Source organism: Saimiri boliviensis, chromosome 8, assembly GCF_048565385.1.
Source record: "Saimiri boliviensis isolate mSaiBol1 chromosome 8, mSaiBol1.pri, whole genome shotgun sequence".
In the NCBI taxonomy this organism is placed as follows: Eukaryota; Metazoa; Chordata; class Mammalia; order Primates; family Cebidae; genus Saimiri; species Saimiri boliviensis.
The window spans coordinates 74,115,552-74,129,272 of record NC_133456.1 but is presented as its reverse complement, the minus strand read 5'-3'; the positions used below and the strand labels follow the sequence as shown (position 1 = coordinate 74,129,272).

Below are 13,721 nucleotides of genomic sequence, written 5' to 3'. Positions count from 1 at the left end.
GTTCTCTTTCACTGCTTCCACCATTTCGTCATCAGGCTTCTGCTTTTGAACTACCTTTCTGTCTCAGAAAGGTAGTACATGGTAAGAGATTTGGGCTCTGCTGTTTGCGGTGTGTGACTTCCGTTGCTTTACTGACTTCATTCTTCCTAAGCTTCATTTTCCCGGACTATAAATGTGAGACTGTTAAGAGTTCCTACTTTAGACCAGGTGTGGTGGCTCAAGCCTGTAATCCTAGCACGTTGGGGGGCCCAGGCAGGAGGAACACTAGAGGTCAGAGGTTCAAGACCAGTCTGGGCAACATAGGCAGACCCTGTCTCTAAAAAAAGTTCCTACTTCATGAGGGTTGTTATATGGAATAAGTAAACTCATGTAAGTAAAACGCTTCGTATAGGGTCTGGAGTGTACTAAGTACGAAAGTCACCTGCTGTTACTTTCCCTCTCACGCGGGTTTCTAGGAGACCTTCTCCCTCCCCTTATTTCAACTCTCTCCTGTAGAATGATCTCCAAATCTGAATGTTTGGTCTGAGCTCCAGAGTTTCACCTGCATGTTGAGTGGCAGTGGAGGGCAGAGGGAAAAGCATGAGTTCATGTCATGGCAGACAAGGGCTCGTGTCCTGCTCAGCACTCACAGCTGTAAACTTTGCACAAGGTATTTCATCTCAACATGTGTTCATGTTGAGATGAACCCATGAATTTAACAGTTATTAAGTGCCAGGATTAAGAGTTGAGACAGAAAGAAGACAGATGAGACGTTGTCTCATTTATGGAATTGTTCACTGTCTACTGGGGAGATGGATAATGATGCTGGGATATGTATTTGCAACAGGATTACAGACATTGCTTAGGGGGCCCTAAGCATAGAGAAGGAATGTTTCTAACTATAGAGGCTGGAGAAGGCCCTTAGAGAAGGTGATAATTATCCTGGGTATTGATGAAAGTGTAGAAACTTGCCAGGCAGAGAAGACTGACGGATGGCTGGAAGAGTGGTGTGATGGGCATGAACTAAAATGTTCAGCTGGAATGGAGGGCTTAGACCATTTCCCCTCATTTTCTTTCTTTTTTTTTGGAATCTCACTCTGTCGCCAGGCTGGAGTGCAGTGGCGCAGTCTTGGCTCATTGCAACCCCTGACTGTCTGGTTCAAGTGATTCTTCTGCCTCAGTCTCCCAAGTAACTGGGACTACAGGCACGAGCCACTATGCCCAGCTAATTTTTGTATTTTTGGTAGAGACGGGGTTTCACCATGTTGGCCAGGATGGTCTCAGTCTCCTGACCTCATGATCCGCCCACCGTGGCCTCCCAAAGTGCTGGGATTATAGGCGTGAGCCACGGTGCCCAGCCCCCTCATTTTCCTAAGTGGAAATTTGACACATACACAAGAATAGAAAACAGTGTAACACTCAAATAGTATGAAACACCCGGGATCACTCAGCTTCAACAACGATCAACTCCAACTCGTGGAAAATCTTGTTCTACATATATCCTTACTCACTAAACCCCCATACCATTATTTTGATACAAATCTCATTGAATGATTTCATTTGTAAATATTTTTGGGGTCTATATGCGATAACAATTCTGTGAAATTTTTTTTTTTTTTTTTTTTTTTTTTTTTGAGACAGAGTTTCGCTCTTGTTGCCGAGGCTGGAGTGCAATGCGCAATCTCGGCTCACCGCAACCTCCGCCTCCTGGGCTCAGGCAATTCTCCTGCCTCAGCCTCTTAAGTAGCTGGGATTATAGGCATGCACCACCATGCCCAGCTAGTTTTTTGTATTTTTAGTAGAGACGGGGTTTCACCATGTTGACCGGGATGGTCTCGATCTCTCGACCTCGTGATCCACCCGCCTCAGCCTCCCAAAGTGCTGGGATTACAGGCTTGAGCCACCGCGCCCGGCCGAAAATTTTTTTAAATAAATAAATACTTTGGTATCTTAAAAAAAGTACATCCTCTTTTTTGTCCTTACAAAGGACACATAGTATAGTCTAACACTGCAAGTTGTTTGCTGTATTTGTATCTTAGCCATCTGTCTGGCGACCGCGCTGTATCCGGATATATAGAATTGTCTTCGTCTTTGAGGAGGCTACCTAGTATTCCATTTGTGAATATGCCGTAATTAACTTAGCCAGTCCCCAGCTGACGGGCATTTAGGTTATTCCCAACCTCCTAATATAAAACAAAGCTGAGAGAACACCCTTAAACATACGTCTTCGCTACCTATGGGCATTCATAGATGGGGAATTAAATTCCGTTACATTCTCGGATGCAGGTTGCATTCTTGGATGTGAATTGCTAAGATCTTGTGCACATAGATTCTGAAAGATGCTTCCTATTTGGCCTAACAGGTGCTCTGAATAATATGACGAGGTTGCTTTCTCTCTGTTGTGCAGGCTTTTGATACTTTGCAATTCTCTTTCTATCCCTTCCTCATTTACTCAGTAACATATCATACCAATTCGACTCCCCTCGGCCTCCTCCCTCCTGGATCAGGCCTGCATACTTTCTTTTTTCTTTCTTTCTTACTTTTTTTTTGAGAGGAAGTTTTGCTCTTGTTGCCCAGGCTGGAGTGCAGTGGTGCGATCTCGGCTCACTACAACTTCCACCTCCCGGGTTCAAGCGATTCTCCTGCCTCAGCCTTCCGAGCAGCTGGGATTACAGGCACGCGCCACCACACCCAGCTAATTTTTGTATTTTTAGTAGAGAAGGGGTTTTACCACGTTGAACAGGCTGGTCTCAAACTCCTGATATCAAATGATCCACCCGCCTCGGCCTCCCAAAGTGCTGGGATTACAAGGGTGAGCCACTGCACCCAGCCAGGCCGGCATATTTTCTTATCAAGGCAGTTGCGGCTGTCAACTCAGCATGTATTCTGATCACCTGCCAAAGCGAACATCCTAAAACAGGAATTGAATCATTCTCTGAAACACCTTTGTTGGTGTGTCATCTACATGATTAAAAATCCAACTCTGGCCGGGTGTGGTGGCTCAAGCCTGTAATCCAAGCACTTTGGAGGCCAAGGCGGGCGGATCACCTGAGGTCGGGAGTGCAAGACCAGCCTGACCAACATGGTGAAACCGTCTTAAAAAAAAAAAAAAAAAAAAAATCCAACTCCTTAGCCTGCCTTCAGTGCACTGTTGTTTGTCCCCAGAGTCTCACTTATTTCTCATATACCTTAGGCTTCACTGAAACTGGACTCTGGCGCCTCACTTGGGCCTTAGTTCACCCATTCCCTCCTTTTTCTGTTTGCAGAAGTCTTGCTTATCCTTGAAGGTAAACTCCGTCTCCTCCGTGAATCCACACAGTGTAAGGATCACTGGTTTTGGACCCAGGTTGACTTGAATTCTTATACTGGCTCTCTTTTGGAGGGGGTGTCATTTAATTCTTCTGAAACTCAAGAGTTTTCATCTGTTAGAGAAAGACACAAACACCTACCTTGCAGGATGACTGTGAGGCTCAGGGATAATGGGCATATAGCAGGGGCTGAATAAAAAGCAATTCGGATTATTTCCGTCGTCACTATTACCGCCCCGCCGCACGTGACTGCAGCCGCTGGTGCTACAACGGCTACATTTGCTTTGTGTTGTGGACAGGACTGCTTTGACCCCTAGACTGCAAGCTCGCTGCGGCCTGGGCTCACGATTTACCCCCGGATCTCCCAGCCCTGGCGCCGAGCCGGCACTGGGGGCGCTCCATGCCTGCAGAATAAGTGGAGAAAGATGCAGTAATAAACGTAGAAAAACAGGCACGGACAGACGGAGAGAGGACAGACGGCGAAGCAGGTTTTGCCGCCGTCAGAATCGCGGGCAAAGCCTGGCCCGGGAGGCGGGGCCTGGCTCGGGGGCGGGGCTTGGCGCGGACCCCGCCCCGGTCCGTCCGCGAACGTGCTCCGCGGGCTCAGTCCGCCCGCCGCTGCGTCCCGGGCCGCAAGTTGGCTTCTTGGCGGCCCCGTGGGCCGGGGTGCGGAGCCGACATGCGCCCGCTGCTCGGCCTGCTTCTCGTCTTCGCCGGCTGCACCTTCGCCTTGTACTTGCTGTCGACGCGACTGCCCCGCGGGCAGAGACTGGGCTCCACCGAGGAGGCTGGAGGCAGGTGCGTGGCAGCGATCTGGGTTCGGGTCAGAGGAAGGGAGCCAGGTCCGAGGACCGGGGCTGGGAATCGGAGGTTCGGAGATTCGGGTTCCGGGTTCCGGTATCGGCGGCGTCTGGGGCTGGGAATTGCGATTCGCTTACCGGACTAGAATCCGGTCTGGTGTCTGGGCCCGCGTCCACACGGTCTCGGACAGGCGGGTGGATGGGAGCCCGCCCCGGGGCTGACTGGGACCGGTGTGGCGCCGGCTGCCGGGTGTGCGGGGCGCCGCGCCGCCGTTGGTTGGATGGATTTGCCGAGGGTGGCGCGGCGTTGAGGCCGCCCGCGCCGTTGCCTCCCCGGGACCCGCCGACCCCCGCCCCGTGCGGGCCTCAGCCGCGTCACGCCCGCTTCCAGCCGCCTCTCCTCCCCACCTTGCTTCCGTCAGGTCTGCCCTTGAGACTTTAGACATGACATCTTCAGGAGAAATGTGGCATGGACAACTTTAAATTATTCACGAATCAGTTATCGGCTCTGCCCTCTTCCTGGCTGTCTCCACTTTTGCCCTTCTTGGTTTTTTTTCTTTTTCTTTCTTTCTTTTTTTTTTTTTTTTTTGAGACGGAGTATCGCCCTGTCGCCCAGGCTGGAGTGCAGTGGCGCGATCTCGGCTCAGTGCAACCTCCTCCTCCCGAGTTCAAGCGATTCTCCTGCCTCAGCCTCCTGAGTAGCTGGGACTACAGGCACCCGCAACCACGCCCGGCTAATTTTTGTATTTTTCGTAGATCCGAGGTCTCACCCTGTTGGCCAGGCTAGTCTCAAACTCCTGACCTCAGGTGATCCACCTGCTTCAGCCTCCCAAAGTGTTGGGATTACTGTGCCTGGCCTACTTTTCTCCTTATAATGAACGACTGGTCGAGGCAGGTGGCAGAGCAATACCTAACTGACAGGTTTGTGTGAGTGCTGCATACTCTTTATATAAAAAGTGCATGGAAGTGTGCCTAGCACAGCACTGCGTGGTCAAGGGAATTACTGAGATTTGACTATTAGGGCAACTGTTTTCAGTTATTGTATTCTTTTGCTGTAGCTAAGAAGTCTCTGCTGCGGGTGTCAGACATAACCAAAAGAAGCATTTTCATGAGAAGTAATTAATCAGTGATGGAGTCAAGGACTGTTCAGATGGCAGAGGCAAAGTAGCCTTTATACTATAACCCTTGGACAGGGTTATAGTGTACAGAGTGCACCGAGGACCAGATTAAGAGCAGAGTGTAATAGTAGGCTCTTTGAAAGGGTTCGATTCAAGCCTGACATATTATCAAAAAACTTACGTTTATGGTATGGGATAGATATACTTTCCTGGAGACTATTTAACTGGTTTTATAGTGAATGCTGAAAAGTCATTTTACCTGGCACCTCAGGAACAGTTTGAAGTCTGAATCGTTCTTCGTTTGTGGGGGAGTCAGTGTCCTTGAAAGGAAGGCAATTTAGGACATTTAGAACTTGCCTGGAAAAGAATCCATTTGCCTCTTAAGAACAGATTCTGCCGGGCGCGGTGGCTCAAACCTGTAATCCCAGCACTTTGGGAGGCCGAGGTGGGTGGATCACAAGGTCGAGAGATGGAGACCAACCTGGTCAACATGGTGAAACCCCGTCTCTACTAAAAATACAAAAAATTAGCTGGGCATGGTGGCGTGTGCCTGTAATCCCAGCTACTCAGGAGGCTGAGGCAGGAGAATTGCCTGAATCCAGGAGGCGGAGGTTGCGGTGAGCCGAGATTGCGCCATTGCACTCCAGCTTGGGTAACAAGAGCGAAACTCCGTCTCAAAAAAAAAAAAAAGAACAGATTCTAAAATTCCAGAGCTAAAGGGGAACTTCATGACTATTTAACACCCACCCCTCATATTTTAGGTAAGGAAACAAACCCAGGGACTAGTCCAAGGACATATAACAGAAAGTAGCAGGGTTGGGATGCTAACCCAGGTCTCCTGCTTCCAAACTAGGGCTCTCCTGTCTGTCTCTGCAACGTCGTATCAGGTCATCTGTCATCAGGAGTGTATGTGTTCCCAGCAGACCAGATGATGGGCATATTTATAAACCTACTCTGAAAAGCAGACACAGCGAATGAGTTTCGTAAGCACTGGGCTGATCTGAACTCATTTCCATTGGCTTTTCCAAATCCGCAGGTCACTGTGGTTCCCCTCTGACCTGGCAGAGCTGCGGGAGCTCTCTGAGGTCCTTCGAGAATACCGGAAGGAGCACCAGGGCTACGTGTTCCTGCTCTTCTGCAGCGCCTACCTCTACAAACAGGGCTTTGCCATCCCTGGCTCCAGCTTCCTGGTCAGTGTCCTGCCCTCCTTCCGATTCTGTTTCCTTATCTGCACAATTGGGGTACTCCCCTGTAACCTCCTGGGATTGTGTGGAGATGATTAAACTTGACAGTGGGTGTAATGGGGCTGGCATACAGTGGCCCTCAGTGTCTGCTGAGGGATTGAGTGAGCACAGAAGTGGGAGACACCGGCAGCTTCCTCATATACTGCTTCCCTCTCCTGCCCCAGCATGTTTCTTTCCTCTAGGCTGAGGCTGGACCTGCTCAAGCAGTTTCCTTGAAACTAGGAGAAATGTAGACATGTCCAAGAGGACAGGGGAGGTGTGTGGTGCTCGGGGTCAGGGGCGGACTCCTTGAGGCTGCCCTGTGTCTGTCTTCTGTCTTGAGCTGATCCCTCTTCAGGGCAGAGAGCCAGCTGCTGCTTGGTGGGGGCTCCACATCCAGACCTGAGGGTGAACCCTGACTCTGCCTGCTGTGATCTTGGGCAAGATACTTAACCTCTCACCTGCAGAATGGGGCAAGGATGGCATGACTCGGGGATGTGGTGAGGGTGACACAGGACATGTGGTCAAGCATTTAGCACAGCGAGCTCAGTGGCTCCTCACCCTCCCACTTCCAAGGCTTTCTCCTGCTTTCTCTCGTGGACCCCATGTTTTGTCAGGATGATATCTACCAGTCAGAATGCATTTAGGAAGTATTGGTTCACTTTTCCATTTTTCTTTTCTTTTTTCCTTTGAGATGGAGTTTCGCTCTTGTTGCCCAGGCTGGAGTGCAGTGGTGCGATGTCGGCTCACCACAACCCCTGCCTCCCTGGTTCAAGCAATTCTGCCTCAGCCTCCCGAGCTGCTGGGATTACAGGCAGGCGCCACCATGTCCGGCTAATTTTGTATTTTTGGTAGAGATGGAATTTCTCCATGTTGGTCAGGCTGGTCTCAAACTCCCAACCTCAGGTGATCCACCTGCCTTGGCCTCCCAAAGTACTGGGATTACAGGAGTGAGCCACTGTGTCTGGCCAGCTTTTCCATTTTTCTTAAACCAAGACTTCTTCAAGTGTTGGCTAGAGCTCTGGTCAACATGGAACCCCTGGTATTAGCATACTATGTAGATGTAATTCCAGCAAAAATGAAAGAAACAAGACATCTTATATAGCTTGTGTGGTCTGACCAAGGGAAAATTCATGGTTTGTGTTCATCTTTTGAAATAGTAAAAATAACTTGTGAGTTTCATTTCTACTTACTTGGAGCCACAGTAACTGCAGAGTCTACCATAGCCACAGATCCCATCTAACCCCCTGAGGCTTTAATCCTTATCCTCATTTTCAAGGTGAAGAGACTGATGCCAGGTGTAGTTCCCAGCCTTTTCATAATTTTTCATTCACCTCTTTAAAATGGCAATTGGGACTTGCAGTGGCTCATGCCTGTAATCCTAGCACTTTGGGAGGCTGAGGTGGGAGGATTCCTTGAGCCCAGGAGTTTGAGTGTGCAGTGGCTATGCTCATGCCAATGTCCTCAAGCCTGGATGACAGAAGGAGATCCTGTGAAAGAAAGAGAGAAAGAGAGAGAGGAAAGAAGGGAGGGAGGGAGGGAAGGAAGGAAGGAGAGAGAAAGAGAGAAGAAAAAGAAAGAGGGAGAGAGGGAGGGAGAAAGGAAGAAAGGAAGAGAGAAAGGCAATTGGGTTTTAGCTGGGAAGAAACAGCGAAGGAGGAGGGAACCTCCTCAGGCTCCAAGATAAGGTGCCTGGTAGCCACTAGATGCTCACCTGCCTGAGGGTTTGTTTTCTTTGCAGAATGTTTTGGCTGGTGCCTTGTTTGGGCCATGGCTGGGGCTTCTGCTGTGCTGTGTGTTGACCTCGGTGGGTGCCACATGCTGCTACCTGCTCTCCAGTGTTTTTGGCAAACAGCTGGTGGTGTCCTACTTTCCTGATAAAGTGGCCCTGCTGCAGAAAAAGGTAAGAAGGGGAGGGGTCACCCCTGAGAGCTGGGACCCCAGAGAGTCACCACAGGCATGGCCTTGAAAGCAGCACGTAGCGGGGATTTCCCACAGTGCTCTTCCATGCCATCTCAGGAGACCCTAGGGGCTCTTTTGATGTCTTCAGGAGACATAGACCAGGGATCAAATCCCAGCTCCATCATAACCAGCTCTGGGACTTCGGGCAAGCTCCCGACTTCTCTGATCCTCAGCACCTCCATTTTTAAAATGAGGAAAACAGTCTCTCCCTGGAGGTTGCTGGAAGAATTGGGAACAGATTATGTAAAGTGTCTAGAACAGTGCCTGGCACCGGCAGGCTTTCAATACCTGGAGACCCCGTCTGCTTCTTAATAGCTTTGTCCTCTTTGGCTACAGGTGGAGGAGAACAGAAACAGCTTGTTTTTTTTCTTACTGTTTTTGAGACTTTTCCCCATGACACCAAACTGGTTCCTGAACCTCTCGGCCCCGATTCTCAACATTCCCATCATGCAGTTCTTCTTCTCAGTTCTTATCGGTAAGATGCTGGCGGGGTAGGTTTGAGTCTTCACAGTGTCACGTTGGGGGTCTGCCCTGGGTTATCGGCCATGTGAGCATGTGCCTGCTTCTGAGAACACAGGCTCACAGAGTGCGGCTTCAAACCTTAGGATCTAAAGAAATGATTTTTTTTTTTTTTTGAGACGGAGTTTTGCTCTTGTTACCCAGGCTGGAGTGCAATGGCGCGATCTTGGCTCACCGCAACCTCCGCCTCCTGAGTTCAGGCTGTTCTGCCTCAGCCTCCTGAGTAGCTGGGATTACAAGCACGCGCCACCATGCCCAGCTAATTTTTTGTATTTTTAGTAGAGACGGGGTTTCACCATGTTGACCAGGATGGTCTCGATCTCTTGACCTTGTGATCCACCCACCTCGGCCTCCCAAAGTGCTGGGATTACTGGCGTAAGCCACCGCGCCCGGCCTTTTTTTTTTTTTTTTTGAGACGGAGTTTCGCTCTTGTTGCCCAGGCTGGAGTGCAATGGCACGATCTCGGCTCACCGCAACCTCCGCCTCCTGCGTTCAGGCAATTCTCCTGTCTCAGCCTCCTGAGTAGCTGGGATTACAGGCATGCACCACCATGCCCAGCTAATTTTTTGTATTTTTAGTAGAGACGGGGTTTCACCTTGTTGACCAAGGTTGGTCTCGATCTCTTGACCTTGTGATCCACCCGCCTCGGCCTCCCAAAGTGCTGGGATTATAGGCTTAAGCCACCGCGCCCAGCCAAGAAAAATGGATTCTTGATTTCAGATCTACTCAGGCGTCAACAGGAAAACCTGTAAAAATACTTTTGGACAAAATACTGTTCATTGCACAGCTGTATGTGCTGGGCACTGGGATTAGAAGTGATGGTCTGTGTAAAGCAGATAACTTGGCTCATAGTAAGTACTCAGTAAATGCCAGCAGAAAGAGCAGGGTTGGAATGAGGGTATGTGTCCATGAGTTTTGAGTGGGGACAGAAGAAAGGAGCAGAGCAAGGGACTTCCTGCCTGGTTCTTGGGCCCTGTTTGGATTAAGTTCTGCCTTAGAACAGCTGGCATCCGTGAGGTTCCATCTTGCCTTTTGACAGTTGCGCAACCTGTAGCAAGCTACTTACCCTTAGTGGGCCACCGGGCCAGATGAGAGGCTAGGAAGAGAGTAGTGTTTCTCAAAGTGTGGGCCTTGGGCCACTTTGATCAGATTGGCAGGCTCACGGGGCTTGTTGAGAATTGAGATTTGGGGTGTACTCCAGACCTACTGAATTAGAATCTTGGGGGTGGGGTCTGGGAATATGCATTTTAATCCAGTTCTCAAACTGCAAACCCATTAAAAATCACCTTTAAACCTATTAAAAATCACCTGGAGGCCGGGCTTGGTGGCTCATGCTGTAATCCCAGCACTTCGGGAGGCCAAGGTGGATCACCTGAGGTCGGAAGTTCAAGACCAGCTTGGCCAACATGGTGAAACCCTGTCTCTACTAAAAATACAGAAATTAGCCTGGTGTGGTGGTACTTGAGAGGCTGAGGCAGGGCAGGAGAATCACTTGAACCCAGGAGGCCGAGGTTGCAGTAAACTGAAAGTGTGACACTTCACTCCAGCCTGGGCGACAGAATGAGACCCCGCCTCAAAAAACACCTGTGGAGATTTAAAAAATCCCTCAACTAAGGCCATACCACACATCAGCTAAATCAGGCGTCCCCCAACTTTTTACACAGGGGGCCAGTTCACTGTCCCTCAGACCGTTGGAGGGCCGCCACATACTGTGCTCCTCTCACTGACCACCAATGAAAGAGGTGCCCCTTCCTGAAGTGCGGTGGGGGGCCGGATAAATAGCCTCAGGGGGCCGCATGCGGCCCGTGGGCCGTAGTTTGGGGACGCCTGAACTAAATCATCTCTCAGGTGGGACTCGGGGATCAGGAGCTTTTCATGTTCTCCAGGTGATGCAGGTATTCAGTATGAGTAGTTAGTCCCTAGAAGGGATTCCGCTGGGTCCTGAGTGTGGCAGTTTGCTGAATTAGACGATATCTAAAGTTTCTCCTTGCCTTTGACAATTGTGTGACCTCTAGCAGGCCACTTACTCACAATGGGCCACTTATCCAGATCAGGGCTGGGACTAGAGCAGTGTTGCTCAAAGTGTGGGCCCTCGACCACCTTTATCCGAGTGGTCAAGCGCTAACATCCTGTAAAATCAGTGATGCTACCTTCTCCGTACTGGAAGAAAACCACCCTCCTTAAGCTTAAGGCAAGGATCACTTTCTCTTAACCTTCCTTAGAGCCTGGAGGGAAAGACAATTCAGGGCTTCTAGGTCAAACAGAACAAATATGTGGTTGGGCGGCCGCTATTAATAGGGGATACCTGAGAGAAATGGAGATTTTAAATAGAAGCAAGATCTACCATAGCCAGTTCTGGCCACATCGGCCTGAGGACCTCAGCTAGTGGGGGTTTGCAGCTTCTAATTACCTAGGTGGCGTGAGGCTTGGCAAGATTGTGAGACCAGGGTTTCTGTCCCCCATGTCACAAGCTGTGTAACCTTGAGGGGCCTGGGGTCTTCATCTCCTTTACACTTCCTCTCCTATAGAAGAGGAATGGATTATTAGAGGGTTCCAAACCAATCCGAATCTCAGGGTGGGAGTGGAGAAGGGACTTTTAGAATACAGGTTCCTGGGTACTACCCCAGAGCCAAGTAACCAGAGTTTCTGGGTGGAGCCCAGGGATGTGGTTTATAACAGTGTCACCTGCTGATTGTTCTGCAGCCAGCCTGTTCAGCCAGTCAGACTTTTGGGATCCAGGGGATTTGATGACCTCTTTGAGACAGTGCAGCATGTGAATAGTACATCTTTTAAAAACCTGTTTTTAATCTTATGCATACTGCAAATCTCAACAACAGCACTTCTCTCTTTACTTTGGCTGCTGGGTGCTCAGAACCAAATTTGGGGCCCACTTTTAGCGAACCTTATACATTTTTCTACTAACTATATTCCCTGATGTCTTATATTCTTTTGTAAGCATTTTGCTTTTCCTATTTTTCCTATCAGTTTTTTTTCTTGAGAAGAGTCTAGCTCTGTCACCTGGGCTGAATTGCAGTGGTGAGATCTTGGCTCACTACAACCTCCGCTTCCCAGGCTCCAGTAATTCTTCTGCCTCAGCCTCCCAAGTAACTGAGATTATAGGCACTCGCCACCACGCCTGGCTGATTTTTGTGATTTTAGTAGAGACAGGGTTTCACCATGTTGGCCAGGCTGGTCTTGAACTCCTGACCTCAGGGGATCCACCTTGGCCTCCCAAAGTGCTGGGCTTACACACGCCATCTTGCCTGGCTAATTTTTGTGTTTTTAGTAAAGACGGGGTTTCACCATGTTGGCCAGGCTGGTCTTGAACTCCTGACTTCAGGTGATCCACCCAAAGTGCTGAAATTACAGGCATGAGCCACTGTTCCTGGCCCTATTGTAAAATTATCTTATAGTAGCAGGTATTATTTGTGTAAAAGTCTCCAGTTCTTTTGTTGAGTAAGAGAGGTATATATGGGAAGTGAGGAAAGGAGGGAAGAGAAGAGAAAAGAAGGAAAGAAGGGGAAGAGTTAATATGTGTAAGGGTCAAGAGTCAGGCAAAAAAACTACTCACTGTTCCTGGTGACATTTCTGAATTAGAATTTTCTTAATTTTGCTGCTGCTAGTAACAGGTACTTTCCCTTTTTCTTCTTCCAGGTTTGATCCCATACAATTTCATCTGTGTGCAGACAGGCTCCATCCTGTCAACCCTAAGCTCTCTGGATGCTCTTTTCTCCTGGGACACTGTCTTTAAGCTGTTGGCTATTGCCATGGTGGCATTAATTCCTGGAACACTCATTAAAAAGTTTAGTCAGAAACATCTGCAATTGAATGAAACAAGCATTGCTGATCATATGCATAGTAGAAAAGACACGTGATCTGGATTTTCTGTTTGCCACGTCTCTCTGGACTCAGTTGCTTGTTTGTGTAACGGGTGTGGTCCTCTAAAGCCCTTCACTGTTTTTAATTGCCTTCAGTAAGTGACGTGGACACTGCATCGATGTGCGGTGTCTGGTCATAAAGGACACTCTGCTCTTGAAGGTGTGTTATATTAGCTTTTCAGACCAGCCCTGGTGTAGCAGACACTACAAATGGATGCCTCCTAGAAAATGCTGTTTGTGGCTGGGCACGGAGGCTCACGCCTGTAATCCCAGCACTCTGGGAGGCCGAGGCAGGAGAATCGCTTGAACCTGGGTGGTGGAGGTTGCAGTGAACCGAGATGGCGCCACTGCACTCCAGTCCGGGTGATAGGGTGAGACTCCATCTCAACAAAAAAAGCAAAAAAAAAAAAAGAAAGAAAATGCTGTTTGTATTTTGTGGTCTACCAAGGAGCTCGGGATAGCCTGTTATGTTTCCCTCATGCCAGCCCCTGAGCTGCATTGGGAGAAGATGCTGATTGTCCTTGTCCAGAATACCTCTTTTGCAGAGTGACAGGCTGCTGTGACAGATGCCCTCCTTTTGCATCTTTGTGGATGTTTCGTTCCGATGAGGACATGGGAACCCACGTCACTGACGTCGCTCTTCGTCTTGTTAGTCTCTTGAGGAGTGTTTCTTTTGTACTCTCTTGCTGATGACCTACCTCTTCATACGCCAAGCTGAAACAAGCTGAAACAAGCTGATGAACTGCCTAGGACTTCCATGTGTTGCTCACATACGTGATTTCTGTCATGCTCGTGTTCAGACACTGATGTTACCATGTATGTCACACCTCCTTATGGTTGCATGTCCTGACTGTTAAACTGATTACAGACTATTAAATATGAATGGAGTTATGGATATGTTCTGGCGAAATTCTTATCCATCTGGATGGGGCAG

At 49.2% G+C, this 13,721-nt stretch overlaps 1 protein-coding gene across 1 annotated transcript; it reads left to right on the top strand.

Moving 5' to 3' along the window:
* Nucleotides 1-3,874: 3,874 nt before the first annotated feature.
* On the top strand, nt 3,875-13,207 carry TMEM41A (transmembrane protein 41A). The gene is made up of 5 exons (XM_010337670.3): nt 3,875-4,085; nt 6,242-6,395; nt 8,170-8,331; nt 8,727-8,865; nt 12,564-13,207. The coding sequence occupies exons 1-5, from the start codon at nt 3,967-3,969 to the stop codon at nt 12,782-12,784; spliced, it is 795 nt and encodes a 264-aa protein (XP_010335972.1). The 5' UTR covers nt 3,875-3,966; the 3' UTR covers nt 12,785-13,207.
* Nucleotides 13,208-13,721: the final 514 nt, after the last annotated feature.